A 21,689-nucleotide genomic window follows, 5' to 3' on the forward strand; every position below is an offset into this window, starting at 1 on the left:
TGGGTTTGGGCAGTGTTGAAGTTTAACAGAGTTCCATTCCAATTGTAATTCCCTGTTTGATTCCTTGTTGTTTAGATGAAATAAACAAGTCTGCTTCTTTGCTGGATTAGGTCGAAGCTGGTTCCCGTTGTAATATTCAGTTAGTACTTCTAAGGCATCTGTTAGGTTTCTTTCGTTCTGTTTGATTGATCTAGATTGGCATGCAATGGCTACATCATCAGCATAGATAAAGCTTCTTGTCGTCGGTCCAACTGGTTGGTCATTTGTATACAGATTAAAAAGTAGGGGGACAAAACACTACCTTGTGGGAGCCCGTTCTTCTGGTTCCTCCAGCGACTTCTTTGTTCTTGAAATTCCACAGAGTATCTTCTGTTGGAGATCAGTGATCTCACAACTTCAGTAAGGTGGTAGTTTCCCGTCATTTTGAAAATTTTTCCCAGGAGGATTTTGTGGTTTATCGTGTCGTAAGCTGCTGATAAGTCGACAAACACCACGCCAGTTTTTTCTCCCTTCTCAAAACCGTCCTCTATGTATTGTGTTAGGCAGAGGACCTGGCCAGTGCAAGATTTACCTGGTCTGAATCCTGCTTGTTGTGGAATGATTTGCCTTTCTAGTTGTGGTGCTATTTTATTCAAGATAAGACGTTCATATAGCTTGAAAGGGCAGCACAGCAGCAATATTGGACGATAGTTCTTAGCATCATCTCTTGGTTTACCTGGCTTTGGGATACCTACTACCTTGGACTTCAACCATAGCTTAGGTATCGTCTTGTTTGACCAGCAGAGATTATAGAGTTCTAAAAGCCATTCCTTAGCGCTGGACCCTAGGTTCTGTATAAACTCATTAATGACGTCATCGGGACCCGCGGTCTTCCTGGGTTTCATGGAACAGATAGCAGCCTCCCGTTCTGTTGAAGTGAAGTATGGCTCAGGTGGTATTTCAGTCACTTGTGACCTCTTATATGAGGTGGCAGTCTTACTGTTCCTGGTTGGTTTACCATTCAAAAGGAGCTGATGTGCGATTTGATTAGCTGTTACAGAAACCTGATCCTTTGGGGCTGCTGGGTCGCTGGACAATCGCTTTATGAGGTTCCAAGCTCTTCTGCTACTGTGCTCCATGTCAAGACTCTCCAACGTATGTTTCCAGGACTCTTGCCTGTCTTTGATTATAGTTTCAATTAGCTGATCACCAAGTTTTATGGTTTCTTCACTGAAAGGGTCCATGCTGTACTGCTCCAGGTATTCGTTATATATTTGTTTCATGTCGTTGGAAGCTACAGGAATGTAGAGTGTTCTGCAGCCTCTCGGTATGCTGAGTCTTGCTGGTCTTTTAACAGCTTGGACGAACTTTCCGTAGTTTTCAGTGTTTGATGGTAAATTTACGATTTCCATGTCTAAGGTGTTCGCGAATTTTTTCCTGTTGGCGCTTTTGAAGTTAAAACGTCTTTTGAAGGGTACTTTTTGTGGCAGTATTACTAGTCTAAACATTAACATGATTGGTCTGTGTTAGGTCTTTGGGATAGGGTTGAGAACGAATTTGTTGCATGACCTGGACAAGGTTTTGGAAACAAATATGAGGTCTGGGTTATACCCTCTCTTCCATCTTGCACTGTTGAATGACGCAGGCTGTTTCTGATCATGGATGAGATTCAGCTCGTGTTCTTCTGCCCAGCTTTCCAGTAGTTCTCCATCCTCATTTGTGTCTTGATAGCCCCACACTCTATTGTGACAGTTAAAGTCTCCCATTATTAGCTGTGGGTGGCAGACATGTTGGCTGAAAGCAAACCTTTCCCCTGGTGGTTTATATATTGATGACACCGTAATGCTTTCGATAGTAACAGAAATGATTTCCGTGTTGTTAACGGTGTAAACTTGAATGTTGGATACTTTGGTTCCAGGCCGAATAAACAGAGCTCTTCCATATTGGTCGTGAGGGCACTCCTTCACCAAGGCCATCCCAGGAATATTTTGGACGGCGTTGTGATGGCCCTCTATGTGTCTCCTGGAGGCACAGCACGTCGCAGGAATGAAGTTTACATGTGTTGGATATAAGTTCTTCTTTTTCAGATGATATGCCCTCGATGTTGAGAGATATGACTGTCAAACATGGCTCTGAAAAGGGCCTTTTCTTCGTTTTAGATTCTGAATACATGTCGTTTTAGACGTAGCTCAGTGTGTGGAAGGATCTGCCAGTATTTACCGGTGCCTAGGGGACACCCGACTGTACATGTACAATCTTCTGGGAGGCTCCTTCCTTGTCCCCCACTGGTCGAGATATCGAAATGAGATTCCAGCAGCTGAAAGCACACAAAGAAGAGAATATTTTGGCAAATGGTTAACATACATAACTTTCTTATCTACCCTGATATTCCCAAAGCTATAGCTGTTCTTTATTTTTTTTTACAATCCAGTACTGTGATTTATTAAGGATTATCGACAGCTAGTGAAAATAGAATTGGCTTATATTACTCCAGAAAGACACAAAGAGATTTTACACAAGGCACTGAACTCTATTGTCGCCAAATGCTTGTTTAATAAAACACTCTGTTTCAGGATACTGTCGTAATAGCTACTGCAAGGTGAGGCTATGCAAATTGTTCTGTATTTTGGCAAAAGAAGCAAAATTAAAGCTGTCAACAATAGGAATGTGCCGTTGTTCATAAATGAGAGATGAGATGATAAATGAGAAATAGTTAACAATTCAGACAAGAGTAAACCGCTAATTCTGTTGGAATTCGGGTGGGGTCGTATAACCCATCGTATTTTTAATACTGAACGACTCGAATGGAAACTTACCAAAGAAATTCCCCTTGTCACTCATTTAAGAAATATGAATACACTTTGCAGCAAATAGTGAACCATATTCTAGTTCCCATCCCCATTCAAAAAGAAGTGGTGAACTTCTTCACTTTAATTATCTTTTGAAGTGTTAAAGGCAGGTTGTGTTTATTTGTAATCTATTTTAACCTTAATGAGAAGTGTCAAGCGGTTCATTAAATAATGTCGATCGTGTTTCCCTAACCTTATTACCCACTGATAAACAGGCATCAAATTTGTTATTTCAAATAGAGCAATGCTGCATTTTTGCTGCACCGTGGAACTGATCCAATAAAATTATTTTGTAACCCTGCAGCTGTGCATACACTCTCCCGCAGAACCTTGTGAACTGTTGGTCAAAGTCAGTATCACTGCTGAATTTAAAGATATTTGTAGTAGGCAGATTCCCTCGCTCATTGTGTTCACGGATAGGAAAGGACAAATGTTATGTTGTTTGCTGTCTTTTTTCATATATCAAAGATTACTAAAATTAGCCGCCCGTGGCGCAGGGGTAGCGTCTTTGATTGGTAACGAAAAAAAGTCCTCGGTCTCTGGTTTGACGCAGCCACTGCTCACATTCTGAATAAAAATCATCAGGAATAGCGGCCGAAGAATTCCGTCACAAGGTGACACCCTTTTTTAGCCAACGGCCTCATCAAAGAGAGCGGAGGGCGGGCAGAGTTTCAGGGTTACTCTCTTGCCTTTGGTGTGGGAAGCTGCCCCTAAAAGGCGGAAGAATCAGCAATGATCAATGGTGTGAAGATGCAGAAGGCAATAGAAACCACTGCATTAAGGGCACACAACATGTAACCACAGGACAAGTGTCCTGTAGTTGAAAACTCTCATGATTTCTCCGTTGCAAGTTTCTGGACTAGTACCCCATTCGCTTATTGTGGGTTCCTTTCCGATCCTCCCTCTCTCGTATTGGCCTGGAAAGGCAGAAACGACAAATTCTGTTATTATTCTAACTTTGCTCTAATGACCACTATTAAAACTTAAGTGTGCAGATGAAGCCAAAAATAAAGATCTGCTATATGAAATAACCGTGGACAAGAGTTGTAATAAGTAGGCCAGATGAGGGCCTTAGGCTGCTGCATAGACACGATAGACCCATCTAGCGCCGGAAATGGCAAACACCTGAGCATTTTGGACCTGAGGAAACCAGCAGAGCACTTCCCCCGCCCCTATCTATTGTGTTTATCTCGCTGAAATAGCTTCTAAGTGTACTTCCACCAGCCAAACTTGGATCTCTGAGGGTGAACTGCCAAGGGGAAGTGACGATGGGAAAAAGGTGGAATAACTAACGAAGGGATGAAGTACTGCGAACATTTCGGAGATAGGATTGTTGTCAGATTAGACAACTAATGAACAATATCAACAATAGTTCAGGTATGTATGCCGACGTCATAAGCAGAAGATGAAGAAATAGAGGAAGTATTCGAGGATATTGAACGGGTAATTCAACATATAATAAAAAACACGTCGTCTGAACAGGCCATGAAGACCTAACGTTACCGACTGGCCGCCGTTTCATCCTCAGCCCACAGGTATCACTGGAATCGGATATGGAGGAGCATATGGTCCGCACACCACTCCCTCGGCCGTTTGCATTACGAGGCCGGAGCGGCTACATCTCAATCAAATAGCTCTTCAGTTTGCCTCACAGGGGCAATTCAGCGTGTAGTGGGAGATGAACATTAATAATAATGGAGGATTAGAATGTGGTTGTAGGGGAGGGAATAGAAGAAAGGGTTATGGGAGAATATGGGCTTTGCAGTAGGAATGAGATAGTACAAAGGCTAATTGAATTCTGCCCTACATTTGGGAGATGGTAATACTTTATTCAAGAATCACAAGCGGAGGTATACACGCAAAAGTCCCGGACACACTGGAAGATTCGAGTTGGATTTCACAGTGGTCAGACAGAGATTGTGACATCAGATATTGAATTGTAAGTCGTAAGCAGGAGCAGATATAGACTGAGATCACAAGATGAAGAGTAACCTGAAGTTGAAGAGAATTATCCGGAAGAACTAATGTGGAAAGAAGACAGTTACTAGAGTACTGACGAATGTCTAAACGCGTCTGAAAGACGTGAAACATGTGGATACTGCGATAAGACATACCACAGTAGACCAGTTGAAGAGGAGTGGACATTACAAAAACGAAAATGACAGATATTGGAAATATGATAATACGTAGAAGGAAGGTGATTTCGAAGAAACTTTTGGTTAATGGAAGAAATTCTGCAAGTGATCGATGAAAGAAAGAGGTACAAAAATGCTCTGGGAAGTACAAGAATTCAGCAACATAAATCACTTAGGAATGAAATAAACAGGAAGTGCACGGAAACCAGGGCGAAATGGCTGTAGAAAAATGTGACGAACTCGAAAAATAAATGACCGTCGGAAGCACTGATTCAACGTACAGAAACGTTTAACAACTTTTGCAATTTACTGAAAAGCAAGACAGTAATAGATTGCAATGGGAATTCCACTGTTAAATGAAGACAAGGTAGCGATAGGTGAAAGGAGCACACTGATGGCCTCTATACGGCAGACGACTTGTCTGACGACGAGATAGAAGAAGAATGTGGAGTCGATATGGCAGATGTAGTGGATCCAGTATTGGAGTCAGAATTTGAAAGAGAATTCGATGACTTGAGCTCATATAAGGCAGAACGGACAGGTAACGTTTCCGATAGATAACATTCCAATTAGTGTGTAGAATATACACACAAAATACCATGAGACTTTCGGAAAAACATCATCCACGCAATTCCGAACGCTGCAAGGGCCGAGAAGTGCGAGGATTGCAATTGTGGTACAACCAGCTTAATAGGTACTGAATCCAAGGTACTGATAGCAGAAGAATGAAAAGCAGATTGAAGATCTGTTACTTGAAGATCAGTTAGCCTGTACGAAAGGTAGAGGCACCTGAGAGGCGGTTCTGACGTTGCGTTTGATAATGGAAGCAAGACAAGAGAAATCGACACGTTCGCATGATTCGACGACCTAGAAAAAGCCTTCGACAATATAAAATGGGGCAAGATGTCCGAAATTCTGAGCGAAATAAGAGTAAGCTATAGAAAAAGACGAGTGATAAATAGTATGTTCAGTAACCAAGAAGGAACAAATCAGACTGGATGACCAACAACGAAGTGGTCGGATTGAGAAGAGTGTAATACAGAGATGCTGCGTTTCGTCCCTAATGTTTAGTCTACACATCGAAGAAGTACAAGATGAGAATAAAGATTCAAATGGTTCAAATAGCTCTGAGTACTATGGGACTTTGAGGTCATCAGTACTCTAGACTAAGAGCTACTTAAACGTCACTAATCTAACGACATCACACACATCCACGCCCGAGGCAGGACTCGAACCTGCGACCGTAGCAGCAGCGCGGTTCCAGACTGAAGCGTCTAGAACCGGCCGTCACAACTCCCAGCAGAAAGATTCAATGGTGGGATTAAAATTCGGGGTGAAACGATATCAATGATAACATCTGTTGAACGGAATGAGCTATCTAATGAGTATGGAATATGGAAGAGAGTAAACAGGGAAAAGATCAAAATAATTAGAAGCAGCAGAAATGAGAGTAGCGACAAATTTAACATGAGAATTGGTGATCAAGAAGTAGACGTAGATTCAGCTATCTTGCAACAGAAATGACGTTTGATGTACGAAGTAAGAGGACATAAAAACAGACTAATACAGGAAAAATTTGCATTCCTGGCGAAAAGAAGTCTATCAGTATCAAACATAGATCTTAATTCGAGGAAGAAATATCTGAGAATGTACATTGAATCGTATGGAAATGAATCACGGATATTGGGAAAATCGGAACACAAGAGAATCGAAGTGTTTGAAATGTGGTGTTACAGAAGAATGTTGAAATTACTTGGAGTCGTCAGATATGGAATAAGGAGGTTCTCCCCAGAATCGCTGAATAAAGGAACATGTGGAATACAGTGAATAAAAGAAGGGTCAGTATAATAGCACATTTGTCAAGACATCGGGGAGTAACCTCTGTGGTACTACAGGGAGGCGTATATGGCAAGAACTGTAGTAGAGAATGCATTACATCCTGCAAATAATTGATATGGGGTGCAAGTGCTACTCTGAGGTGAAGGGATTGGCTCAGGAGGAGAACAGGAATTTGTGGCGGGCCGCATCAAACCAGTGAGACTACTGATGACCCAAACAATAAAACAGTACTAGTCCCAGCTGTTCCTTATTGAAGAAATACTGGGCTACACAATTTCCTGGAACTGTAATAGAATTGGCAATTTATTTTCATCCAACTTGTGACACTTATTTTCTTCAGAGAAGTGTCATCAGTGACGAGTTCTGAGTAATACATACGGTACATTTATCTAGATCCCACGTTCAATTTTGATTATTTTGCCGAAGCACAATACAAATTGAACACAGAGATGACTATCAAAACAAATTAGTGAACCCATTGTGGTCGCAGATGAAACTCGTAAACTTTGCCGGAAATACACGATCGGGTTAATGTGCGAAACGCAGATGCGTGGATAAGAACTACCGCTCAACCTTGTTCTTCCCATATTAGAACTACAGTTTGGTAAAAAATATTTGTATCCTTGCTGGGAACCGTGATAATAATCCATCTCCCCGTTTACGAAATGTGTGTGTGAATTCCTAAGGGACCAAACTGCTTAGGTCATCGGTCCCTAGACTTACACACTACTTTCACTAATTTATGCTGAAAACAACACACACACCCATGCCTGAAGGAGGACTCGAACCTACGGCGGGAGGGACCGCGCAGTCCGTGACAGGACGCCTGAAACCGCGCGGGGCCACTTCGCTCGGCTTTCCGTTTACGCCTATAATCAATAACCTTCTTCAATTTCTGTTGTAGTTTACCAAAAGAAGCAACATTTAACACGGCAACTAGAAAAATGTATCGTATGCGATACGCAATGTTGGTGAAGCTCCTCTGAAGAAAAAAAAATTAAGTCAAATAAAAATTAATCGTCAGTACTGTTACAATCTCATGGGAATCCTGTAACGCAATGTATCTTTAATAATGAACAGCTGGGCCTGGAAGTTACCAAAGAATTTTTTTCTGCACTTCAGTTACCTTTGAAATGTGAATGACAGCAAACAGTGTATCATCTTTCCATTTCTATGCTTGTATAGATTTTTAAATTCACCAGTGATACTGACATTTCCGAATAGGTGGCAAGGTTTTCCATATCGTCCGTGTGTTTATAGCTTGAGTGCTATGGATGAGTTTTGTTAGGTCTACTCTGCAGTAAAAATTCGGCATTGTTCAGTCTGAAATAACAAATTTGATGGCTGTTTGTCTGTGGATAACAAGGTTACGGAAACATGACTGACATTGCTTCAGGAACAAGTTGAGACTACTCAATAAGATTAAATGTGTATAATATATATTTAACACTTAACTACTTTTTTCTGAATGGGTGTAGGAACAAAAATTTGGTACACTCTTTATTGCGAATTTTATTCCTATTTCTTACATGAATAACAGGGAGAAATTCCTTTGGTAACGTTAGATTCGAGTCATTCGGTATTAAAAATACGACGGATATTGGATTCCACCACAATTGAAACAGAATTGGCGATTTATTTTTGCCTGAATTGTAAACATTTCTTCATTTGAAATAGCATCATCATTTATAAGTGAGGGCTACATTTTTCTTGTTGACAGCTTTAATCTTGCTTCTTTTGCTAAAACACTGTATAATTTCCACAAACTAACGTTGCAGTAGCTATTAAAAGAGAATCCTGACACAGAATGTTTTAGTAAACAAGCAGTTGGCGTCCAGAGAGGTGGAAGATTATGATCAATGGACATCCAGCTGCAGCATTAATTAGTTCTCTGCTGATCAATAATTAAACCTACACATATTTAAGACTTTTATCCCTATTTGTTAAATTTTCATGTGTTGTTCTTCACAATAATAAGAAAACCCAAAAAATTATTTAATGTTCTTTAATTGACTAAAGTGTTATTGGATGACAGATATAATTGCTTTGCAGATTTTCATGAACGTTATATTGCTTGCGTTTGCTAACATCAAAGCACTATACGGCTCTCAAATGACTCTCCTATCGCCAGCAATTGCAGTTACTCCTACCGTTTTCTCAACTGCAATTTCCACTCTAATTACCACTTTTTCCTACTCTGTTCCGTCCAATGGCAACATTAATAATTTTTTCTAGCTGAAAGAGACATCATATTTCAGGAAAAAAAATTTAACGTGAGGTAATTTTTCTCAATCACTCAAGTATCCAATTAACTCTTCATGATCAGTATTCACAGTCATGTCGAAGTTTTTAAAGGATATCATATTCGCCGTTGACGACGACATGTCTACATGGCGGAAGGTTTTAAAGTCTGAAATTTGCTGAAGTCAAATCTTTTGCATTACCACTTAAGTATTGCCCATAGACCGAAATAGCAATTGTGAAATAAATAACTTCTACAGTCAACGGCGAATATGATGTCCATTAAAAAGATTCACGCATCCATTATTACCTTTTGTTACTGCTTTTTCTCACAGTCGTGTTTAATAAAATAGCAACAAATGCTTAATCGTTCTTTGACATCTTGTCTTCTTGGCAGTGCGTTTCCAAATGAAAATACTAACATAGCTACTGGCGGTGTGATGGTAGCTTCGGTATGTTGAAATTCTGACCACATAGTATTGTTTATAAATCTTGCACGTTAGGCGACCGTTGTTTTGATGGTGTCAGGAAAAATGCGAACACGACTGGTTGAAATCATAGATTTGGGAACACTGAAAGCTCAAAGAAATGCCTGCAAAAGAAATGTCCGCAAATCTCCGACCCTGGTGCCTGCATATCTCTTTGTCCAAGAATATGTTCTGAAAAAAATGAAATATGTAACGCATAAGCAATTATGCAAACTCGAGAACTTGTAACTGATTCCACAAAATAAGAGACATAAAAAAATTTTGCCGACTTGTCTCGTATTCCACCCCAGTGCTGTCGTGGAATAAAAGTTCAGCATATGAAGTATAAAAGGTGGAACCTAGCCAATTAGCAAAATGACGTTACAACGAGATAAGAAAAGTCAAGTGAACCACGCGCTAAAATAAGGAAAAGGAACACGTTATGAGGAATCACTTACATAAATTCCGTGAACAGTTCTCGTCCTGTTTGACCGAGCTCGAAAATGGGAAAATCTTGAACAGTAACTGGTTGCCAGTTTTTTATATTTTTTAAAGTATTGCGTTCTGTAATTTTATAACATACTCTTTTAATCCCTCTAGTTTACACCAAATGATGGAATTTTAATATTCTGAAACCGGTCGTGTAGGCAATAAAAATATTGTTCATTCAGTAACTATTGTTCAGTTCCTTCAGTTTACGTAATGGACTTTTACAGCCCGACAATGAGAACTATTTGTAACGTACGAAACAAGTTTACAAGTCTTGCCCTCTTGATTCACTGCTAGATAGACTGATAAATTATTGAATTTTTCTGTTGCTGTTGGTAATGGCTACCTTTTGTTACTACACACTGGCTCCGCGAATCGCATCTTTATGTGGTCTGGAATTGTGACGAGATGACGGTTGTTATTTGGACATTATTTATTCCCATGAAATTAAAAAACTGAAGTTCCAACATGTTGCCAAACGTTCTTAAATTTTGTCAGTCTGTTCCTGAATGTTCCCCTAAGCTCTTCCATATAACATACGGTAGAAAAACATAAAAGTGGAATGTCAAGTGAGTTACAAGTTTTTTATGGTTGAGGGATGCTGTTTCTTCGATTTATTCCATGTCAATGTTGATTTCTTCCCCTATCACTATTTCCAAATTATCACTAGAGTAGGAAGATTGTGTGGCAACACTTCCTGAGCTTTAAATTTTTGTTACTGTAACGTCATAGGGGGGGGGGGGGGAGTTCTAACTACAGTAGGGTAAATCACTTCATTACTTGTGACAAGAGTTAGTCTTCCTAATTTGGCGCTGTTGGCTTTCGTGCGTCGTAATATTCAAGGAATTGTTATATTCGAAACAGTCTTTCGTTGATTTTTCGCGAAAACAACGTCACTAGAAGAATAACTTTGACGCCAGCGTATAGAGGACGTAGTTTGCTGGGAAGCCAACGATAAGCTGAAAATTTCTGATATTCTGTTATCTGACTGGTCAGAAATTGGAGAGCTTGACGGAACAGAAAGATGTATAGTGAAAAAACATTTCAGTATGATTACAATTCTCTCAGGACAGTAGTAACTAATGTGTAAATTTGCCCATATAGTAGAATGACACAATACTAAAAACAATAACTGCTGAAATTGTTCACAGATGGAACGGGACTTCAGAGAGTTCTTGAGCCTGCGCGACTTCCCTCTGCTACAGTCACGCTGCAGAGCCCACCGCCATTTTGTCCTCTCCTACCTGAGGTTTGGCGTTGTGTTGTGCATGGTTTGGACACTCTTTCCTGTGGCGGCCTTTGGTGTAGGGCCTGAGGGCCTGCCATTCATCATGGCCCTGCCTTACGACGTATCGTACATGCACACCTTCATCCCCACCTGGATATTTGGCGCATTCATCACAGTGCATGTCACAATGATGACCATTATCTCGGACACCTTCAACGTCAGCCTAATGGCACAGCTGCGTTCCCAGCTTGTTATACTCAATGGAAACCTCAAAACACTCTCTTCAGATATTCAGAGCACAAGGTCTCCGTTCATCAAAGAGGATTACATGACAACTATGAGTTCATATGAGCATCTGAAACACACAAACATTCACCATCGCCTGAGACAAAACGTTCTTCACCATCAGGTTATTATTAGGTAAGAATAAGGTCAAACTTTACAGCACAGTACGTAGATCTATTTACTATGTTATTAACTGTTCAAACTTCACTTATATAACTGAAAAATAGTACTGTTATGATCAGTGTTGAATGAACAACTGAAAAAATAACAGTTTTTAAATGTAACTATGAGAAAAAAACATCACAAATTTATGTTATTTCCTCAAATGTATGAGCTATTTATCTGTTTCAGGGTTTTGATCACGGAGTATTCTGAGAACAGTGTATATATCTTATAAAAAATATTTAATGTGTCTTATGAATCATGATTATACAAAAATATTTCATAACATGCTTCAACATATATAAAACTTATTCAGATTTATTTTAGAATTTGAAAGAGAGTATTCCAGGCAACATTATCAAAAGCTTTCTCTAAGTGTACAAATGCTAGAAACGTAGGTTTGCCTTTTCTTAATCTTTCTTCTAAGATAAGTCGTAAGCTCAGTATAGCCTCACGTGTTCCAACATTTCTACAGAATCCAAACTGATCTTCCCCGAGGTCGGCTTCTACTAGTTTTTCCATTCGTCTGTACATAATTCGCGTTAGTATTTTGCAGCCTTGGATTATTTAACTCATAGTTCGGTAATTTTTCGTATCTGTCAACACCTGCTTTCTTTGGGATTGGAATTATTATACTCTCTTTGACGTCTGAGGGTATTTTACCAGACTCGTACATCTTGCTCACCAGATGGTAGAGTTTTGTCATGACTGGCTCTCCCAAGGCCGTCAGTAGTTCTAATGGAATGTTGTCACATCCCAGGGCGTTGTTTCGACTCAGGTCTTTCAGTGTTCTGTCAAACTCTACACGCAGTATCGTGTCTCCCATTTCATCTTCATCTACATGCTCTTCAATTTCCATAATATTGTCCTCAAGTACATCGCCCTTGTATAGACCCTCTATATACTCCTTCCACATTTCTGGTTTCCCCTCTTTGCTTAGAACTGTATTTCCATCTGAGCTCTTGATATTCATACAAGTGGCTCTCTTTTCTTTAAAGGTCTCTTTAATTTTCCTGTAGGCTGTATCTATCTTACCCCTAGGGAGATGACCCTCTACATCCTTACATTTGTCCTATAGCCATGCCTGCTTAGCCATTTTGCACTTCCTGTCAATCTCATTTTTGAGACATTTGTATTCCTTTTTGCCTGCTTCATTTACTACATTTTTATTTTTTCTCCTTTCATCAATTAAATTCAATATTTCTTCTGTTATCCAAGGATTTCTAGCAGCCCTCGTCTTTTTACCTACTTGATCCTCTGCTGCCTTCACTACTTCATCCCTCAAAACTACCCATTCTTCTTCTACAGTGTTTCTTTCCCCCATTCCTGTCAATTGTTCCCTTATGCTCTCCTTGAAACTCTGTACAACCTCTGGTTCTTTCAGCTTATCCAGGTCCCATGTCCTTAAATTCCCACCTTTTTGCAGTTTCTTCAGTTTTAATCTACAGTTCATAACCCATAGATTGTGGTCAGAGTCCACATCTGCCCCTGGAAATGTCATACAATTTAAAACCTGTTTCTAAATCTCTGTCTTACAACTATATAATCTATCTGATATCTTCTAGTATCTCCAGGATTCTTCCATGTGTACAACCTTCTTTCGTGATTCTTGAACCAAGTGTTAGCTATGATTAAGTTATGCTCTGTGCAAAACTTTACCAGGCGGCTTCCTCTTTCATTTCTTAGCCCCATTCCATATTCACCTACTATGATTCCTTCTCTCCCTTTTCCTACTCTCGAATTCCAGTCACCCATGACTATTAAATTTTCGTCTCCCTTCACTACCTGAATAATTTCTTTTATTTCATCATATGTTTCTTCAATTTCTTCGTCATCTGCAGATCTAGTTGGCATGTAAACTTGTACTACTGTAATAGGCATGGGCTTCGTGTCTATCTTGGCCACTATAATACGTCCACTATGCTGTTTGTAGTAGCTTACCCGCACTGCTATTTTTTTTCAGTATTAAACCTACTCCTGCGTTACCCCTATTTGATTTTTATTTATAACCCTGTATTCACCTGACCAGAAGTCTTGTGCCTCCTGCCACCGAACGTCACTAATTCCCGCTATATCTAACTTTAACCTATCCATTTCCCTTTTTAAATTTTCTAAGCTACCTGCCCGATTAAGGAATCTGACATTCCACGCTCCTATCCGTAGAATGCCAGTTTTCTTTCTCCTGATAACGTCCTCCTCCTGAGTAGTCCCCACCCAGAGACAGGAATGGGGGACTATTTTACCTCCGGAATATTTTACCCAAGAGGACGCCATCATCATTTAACCATACAGGAAAGCTGCATGCCCTCGGCAAAAATTACGGCTGTAGTTTCCCCTTGCTTTCAGCCATTCGCACTTCCACAACAGCAAGGCCTTTTTGGTTAGTGTTATAAGGCCATATCAGTCAATCATCCAGACTGTTGCCCCTGCAACTACTGAAAAAGCTGCTGCCCCTCTTCAGGAACCACACGTTTGTCTGGCCTCTCAACAGATACCCGTCCTTTGTGGTTGCACCTACGGTACGGCTATCTGTATCGTTGAGGCAAGCAAGCCTCCCCACCAATGGCAAGGTCAATGGCTCATGGGGGGAGGACAATATGGTTATTTCATTATATACATACCTTCACCTCCCCCCATGAACCATGGACCTTGCCGTTGGTGGGGAGGCTTGCGTGCCTCAGCAATACAGATGGCCGTACCGTAGGTGCAACCACAACGGAGGGGTATCTGTTGAAAGGCCAGACAAACGTGTGGTTCCTGAAGAGGGGCAGCAGCCTTTTCAGTAGTTGCAGGGGCAACAGTCTGGATGATTGACTGATCTGGCCTTGCAACATTAACCAAAACGGCCTTGCTGTGCTGGTACTGCGAATGGCTGAAAGCAAGGGGAAACTACAGCCGTAATTTTTCCCGAGGACATGCAGCTTTACTGTATGATTAAATGATGATGGCATCCTCTTGGGTAAAATATTCCGGAGGTAAAATAGTCCCCCATTCGGATCTCCGGGCGGGGACTACTCAGGAGGATGTCGTTATCAGGAGAAAGAAAACTGGCGTTCTACGGATCGGGAATGTCAGGTTAGAAAATTTAAAAAGAGAAATGGATAGGTTGAAGTTAGATATAATGGGAATTATTGAAGTTCGGTGGCAGGAGGAACAAGACTTCTGGTCAGGTGACTACAGGGTTATAAACACAAAATCAAATAGGGGTAATGCAGGAGTAGGTTTAATAATGAATAGGAAAATAGGAATGCGGGTAAGCTACTACAAACAGCATAGTGAACGCATTATTGTGGCCAAGATAGATACGAAGCCCACACCTACTACAGGAGTACAAGTTTATATGCCAACTAGCTCTGCAGATGATGAAGAAATTGAAGAAATGTACGATGAAATAAAAGAAATTATTCAGATAGTGAAGGGAGACGAAAATTTAATAGTAATGGGTGACTGGAATTCGAGTGTAGGAAAAGGGAGAGAAGGAAACATAGTAGGTGAATATGGATTGGGGCTAAGAAATGAAAGAGGAAGCCGCCTAGTAGAATTTTGCACAGAGCACAACTTAATCATAGCTAACACTTGGTTTAAGAATCATGAAAGAAGGTTGTATACGTGGAAGAACCCTGGAGATACTAAAAGGTATCAGGTAGATTATATAATGGTAAGACAGAGATTTAGGAACCAGGTTTTAAATTGTAAGACATTTCCAGGGGCAGATGTGGACTCTGACCACAATCTATTGGTTATGACCTGTAGATTAAAACTGAAGAAGCTGCAAAAATGTGGGAAATTAAGGAGATGGGACCTGGATAAACTGAAAGAACTAGAGGTTGTACAGAGGTTCAGAGAGAGCATAAGGGAACAATTGACAGGAATAGGGGAAAGAAATACAGTAGAAGAAGAATGGGTAGCTCTGAGGGATGTAGTAGTGAAGGCAGCAGAGGATAAATTAGGTACAAAGACGAGGGCTGCTAGAAATCCTTGGGTAACAGAAGAAATATTGAATTTAATTGATGAAAGGAGAAAATATAAAAATGCAGTAAATGAAGCAGGCAAAAAGGAATACAAACGTCTCAAAAATGAGATCGACAGGAAGTGCAAAATGGCTAAACAGGGATGGCTAGAGGACAAATGTAAGGATGTAGAAGCTTATCTCACTAGGGGTAAGATAGATACTGCCTACAGGAAAATTAAAGAGTCCTTTGGAGAGAAGACAACCACGTGTATGAATATCAAGAGCTCAGATGGCAGCCCAGTTCTAAGCAAAGAAGGGAAGGCAGAAAGGTGGAAGGAGTATATAGAAGGTTTATACAAGGGCGATGAACTTGAGGACAATATTATGGAAATGGAAGAGGATGTAGATGAAGACGAAATGGGAGATACGATACTGCGTGAAGAGTTTGACAGAGCACTGAATGACCTGAGTCGAAACAAGGCCCCCGGAGTAGACAACATTCCATTAGAACTACTGACGGCCTTGGGACAACCAGTCCTGACAAAACTCTACCAGCTGGTGAGCAAGATGTATGAGACAGGCGAAATACCCTCAGACTTCAAGAAGAATATAATAATTCCAATCCCAAAGAAAGCAGGTGCTGACAGATGTGAAAATTACCGAACTATCAGTTTAATAAGCCACGGCTGCAAAATACTAACGCGAATTCTTTACAGACGAATGGAGAAACTGGTAGATGCAGACCTCGGGGAGGATCAGTTTGGATTCCGTCGAAATGTTGGAACACGTGAGGCAATACTGACCTTACGACTTATCTTAGAAGAAAGATTAAGAAAAGGCAAACCTACGTTTCTAGCATTTGTAGACTTAGAGAAAGCTTTTGACAATGTTGACTGGAATACCCTTTTTCAAATTCTAAAGGTGGCAGGTGTAAAATACAGGGAGCGAAAGGCTATTTATAATTTGTACAGAAACCAGATGGCAGTCATAAGAGTCGAGGGGCATGAAAGGGAAGCAGTGGTTGGGAAAGGAGTGAGACAGGGTTGTTGCCTCTCCCCGATGTTATTCAATCTGTACATTGAGCAAGCAGTAAAGGAAACAAAAGAAAAATTTGGAGTAGGTATTAAAATTCATGGAGACGAAGTAAAAACTTTGAGGTTCGCCGATGACATTGTAATTCTGTCAGAGACAGCAAAGGACTTGGAAGAGCAGTTGAATGGAATGGACAGTGTCTTGAAAGGAGGATATAAGATGAACATTAACAAAAGCAAAACGAGGATAATGGAATGTAGTCAAATTAAATTGGGTGATGCTGAGGGAATTAGATTTGGAAATGAGACACTTAAAGTAGTAAAGGAGTTTTGCTATTTAGGAAGTAAAATAACTGATGATGGTCGAAGTAGAGAGGATATAAAATGTAGACTGGCAATGGCAAGGAAAGCGTTTCTGAAGAAGAGAAATTTGTTAACATCGAATATAGATTTATGTATCAGGAAGTCGTTTCTGAAAGTATTTGTTTGGAGTGTAGCCATGTATGGAAGTGAAACATGGACGATAACTAGTTTGGACAAGAAGAGAATAGAAGCTTTCGAAATGTGGTGCTACAGAAGAATACTGAAGATAAGGTGGATAGATCACGTAACTAATGAGGAGGTATTGAATATAATTGGGGAGAAGAGAAGTTTGTGGCACAACTTGACTAGAAGAAGGGATCGGTTGGTAGGACATGTTTTGAGGCATCAAGGGATCACAAATTTAGCATTGGAGGGCAGCGTGGAGGGTAAAAATCGTAGAGGGAGACCGAGAGATGAGTACACTAAGCAGATTCAGAAGGATGTAGGTTGCAGTAGGTACTGGGAGATGAAGCAGCTTGCACAGGATAGAGTAGCATGGAGAGCTGCATCAAACCAGTCTCAGGACTGAAGACAACAACAACAACAACATACCTTCAATTTATATGATATTACTTGCTTAACAATTGTGTTGGTAACAGTAAAATATATAAGGTTGTTATGAAACTGTCGCTGATCAGTGAGTGTTTTCCTCTCATAACAATGTGATTACTTTTTAAGAGATTGCAGTAAAATTCTACAGTGCATGTAAAATCTCAGTCTCTTGAATAGTCCATAGTAGTGTGACTGAGCTAGTGAGTACACATTATAAAATGTCATGTAAGTACATCAGTTACACTATCTGTAATGACATCACTGATGACATCATAACGAAGAGGAGTGGGAGGTGGGTATACCAGATGTCCTATCTATAAATTGGTAGAAAATTCAAAATAGTGGAGGGAAATCTAAAAATAGTGCAGTTGTGCTAAGTGTAAAATCCAAGATGGCAAGCCTGGGCCTATAGTTACGGTACAAACAGCATGTTATTCCACGAAACGAAGATCGCAGACACGAGAATATCAGCATGGTTTTGAGATTGTCTAACCAGCATCACGTAAATGCAAGCTGGCCGACATAGGAGGTTGGCACAGCCTAAAGTGTTGTATAAGACTGATAAGTGAAGGTGGCTGACCTGGAGATACAAACATAGCCTTTATGATGTCAGAATCCCAGATGGTGATTCAGCATGGTGGTTCTAAGGATACGAAAACAATTTTGGAGATCATCAACGACAATGTTGCTTAAATCCTAGATGGTGGACCTCATCACAGACTTTAGGTATACTGTATCATGTTCTCAATTTAGAAAATGGCTACTGAATATTCCTGACATCGCATGCTACTTGTGTTAACTCCTGTTGTCTTAAGGTTAAACAATTTTCCCAACCCCTCTGACGTCACTGGTTAAAAATATTCCCCATCTCCCTTACCCTAAGTTTATGTTCACTTGTGCTGTGCTCATATTTAGTATTTAAACAATTTCTGCTGCATGTGTCGTAGGAAAGGGATGTTTACGTATTTATTTAAAAAAAATTGAGGAGGGTGCCTCCATTGATCCACATGCCAAGTCTTCCCCAATGATGTACTCATAAGTTCAAGCTCCTTGCTAAGGGCTATGCTTCTGCACCAACCAAGAAGGGCAAGAACTCCATTACATCAGCTGCCAAGTAACCATGCCATATGTCATGAAACATACGTGAAGCGAGCAACACTTTGCACTAGAATGGGCCAATAGTCACTGCAGGCTGTCATCACTCATGCTAAAGAGACCCCCCCTCCCAATGCCTCACTGCAATGGTGACTGGACACTCCAAAGGCTGGGTTTCCAACTGCGCACTAAAGATGGCTGTCATGAAGCTTGGTCCTGTCTCTGTTTGTGGATGGACACTTTCACCCCTGCCCGTCATAGCCCTCAGAATACCTATTATGAACCACACGTTGGCCTATCTTGTCATCCAGCATGGAATGTATCATGATCCTGGCCACAGTGCTAATTGCACCCCACTGAAAGTCGGTGCACTAGACCTGCTGAGTTGGTGCATTCATTTACCATCACATGCTGTAGCTGCTACTGCTCTCTATGCTCCACATGACTTGATATGGCGTCCACATACCACCCATCCTCCTTCCATCCACATCCATAGGAGAGAGCAATATATTTTGCTATAATACCTCATCAGCTAGAACTGTGGGCAGTTGTCAGTCGGTTATTATCCAATAAGGACACTGCCAGATACACAATTTCATGTTTAACCCGGTTCTAGTTTTAGAATAGGGTGTGACCTATTGTGCTAGAGGGATGTAATTTCCCAATGAAGTCTCTGCAACATTTGTGAGAACTATTTTAACTCATTTGTCATCTGGAATGCATCGCTGTACACATTACAAAATAGGTACTTTATTTACAACGTCTGATGTAGTATCACCTCAGAAGGTTTTTCTATAGAGTGCTCAATGTACTTTGGTCACAAATTTTAAAGGGCTAAGACTCTAATACGCTAATCGCAAAGCGATTTCAGTGACTGTTGACTTCAGGATATATGGTAGCCATGTCCACCAACTTTTTGTTGCATGTAGTGTTTTCGTGCGAAAGAAATTTCTCAGTGCTCGCATTTGGGGAAAGTGCTAGTTGGATAGTATGGGTAGTACAAGCAAAGACCCACCTAACTTCTTGTTGGCACACCTTTCACATCCGATTCTGTGTGAGACAAGAGCTGTGGTTTGTGGCATCACATGTTTTTCCGTCATACTACAGCTTAGCAGATGCGATTCTCTATCATTTGGATAGAATGCATGATGATGTCAAAAAATTGCAGAACAGCTCATCTGTAGAATGTGTTTCTTCGTTGTTGATAGCCACACTGGACACATGTCAGATCTCACAGTGTGAACTTGACAGTGACTTTAGACCATTCTACAGTCTTTAGGTACACATTTTAAAATAAAAATCACCCAAGCAGTACTGCACAAGTCTGGCAGACACACACCTTTAAGCAGTGTATAGACATCTGACCTGTTCCTCACAATGTAGACGGAGATGTTTGACAGTGAGCAAGTAGCATAATTCGACTAGACTCTACAGTATAGAAGTTCAGGGCTTTGTGGGTACCACAATGCTTTGGCAGCAATGTTAAGCTTGCTTAGTACTACAAAGGCATAATTATTTCTAGGTAATAACGTAAAGTGCCATCGTCGAAATATTATCAGTGAAATCGATTCATTCAAATTGAAATCTGAAAACATGTGAGATTCCACACGATGTAAGTACATCTCATGTAATGGTCACGAAGGCAGGAGAAATCAGAGCAATCGTTCTCTCATGGCTCAACTTGCGAGTGGAGTAAGAAAGGGGGACAGTATAGTGCATACACAGAGCAAAACAGTCAATTCTGCGTCGAAATCAGCGAATTTAATGTAAGAATCAGCTCTTATAAAAATCTGTGAGAGACAAAAAAAAAAAAAATGGTTCAAATGGCTCTGAGCACTATGGGACTTAACTTCTAAGGTCATCAGTCCCCTAGAACTTAGAACTACTCAAGCCTAACTAACCTAAGGACATCACACACATCCATGCCCGAGGCAGGATTCGAACCTGCGACCTTAGCGGTCACGCGGTTCCAGTCTGTAGCGCCTTTAACAGCTTGGCCACCCCAGCCGACTTTGAGAGACAAGTGCTCGGTCTGCAAAGGACAGTTGCAGTGGTCTGCAGCGTATGTTCAAGCATGATATAAACACTGAATCTTCCCACAGGATTTGATAATCATGTCTGAGGAATGCAGGTGTGCGTTTTACAACAAGAGTGTCGTGCGATAAGTTTTTTCTGATCAAGGTTGCTGATGATCTGGATAGCAGTAGTCTGATGTTACAACTTACACTGCACTCCACGTAACGCCTTAAGATTGCTGGCGGATCAAACATGGTACAGTGGATTCATCTAGATTTCCAGAGGTATCTGACATTACATGTTTACACAACACCTATAAACTGTGGGTTCAGAATTGGCATCCAATTTCACCCCAAATACATTCAGGTCAGACGGATTTCATTGCTAAGATATCAACACGAGTGTTCCTCAAACTACAATAGTACACTTCGAACCTTATACCACGTTCAAGAACCTTATGTTACATTCAGTTACAAAGATTTCTTGGGCAGGAAAATGTACTATAATAGTTCATAAAGATGTGAGATTTGTGTAGTGCAGTTGGTAGAGTACTACTAGTTGTTGTAATAGTACAGGCATTCCACAGATTCAAACAATGGGTCCCATGGCGATTGTGGTAAATTTATAGAGGTAGATTCATACTATAGATTCAAATATGTTCCCAACTAGCTGTGGCAGCAGTAGTAATAGTTAAAGTAAATCCATATCATAGATTTGAACTAATTGTAACTCAATGACACACACTTTTTGATAGACGACAGTGTTATTCTTTAACAATTTTCATTGCAGCTAGTGTTGGTATGGTGGCAATTTGATATCGATGCAGATGATACTTTAAACTTCAAACATCCGTCCTACAAACAGAAAGTGATGTAATGTTGAGGGAAAATTTTAATTTGTAAGTGGTTTTTAAGCGATTTTTCTCATAAACTGTAAGTATTTTACATTATAAATAAAACATCAAACATTTTCAATGTATTTTTATATGCTGACAATTGAGGAACCT

General features: G+C 40.4%; 1 protein-coding gene across 1 annotated transcript in view; it reads left to right on the forward strand.

Annotated features, from left to right (window-relative positions):
- LOC126278824 (odorant receptor Or2-like) overlaps nucleotides 1-21,689 on the forward strand; it is a 96,324-nt gene that overhangs the window by 20,497 nt on the left and 54,138 nt on the right. The window contains exon 3 of the mRNA XM_049979099.1: nucleotides 11,151-11,647. Within this exon, the coding sequence (XP_049835056.1) occupies nucleotides 11,151-11,647 (497 nt within the window). The remainder of the gene's footprint in view (nucleotides 1-11,150; nucleotides 11,648-21,689) is intronic.

This window comes from Schistocerca gregaria, chromosome 6, assembly GCF_023897955.1.
Source record: "Schistocerca gregaria isolate iqSchGreg1 chromosome 6, iqSchGreg1.2, whole genome shotgun sequence".
Taxonomy (NCBI): Eukaryota; Metazoa; Arthropoda; class Insecta; order Orthoptera; family Acrididae; genus Schistocerca; species Schistocerca gregaria.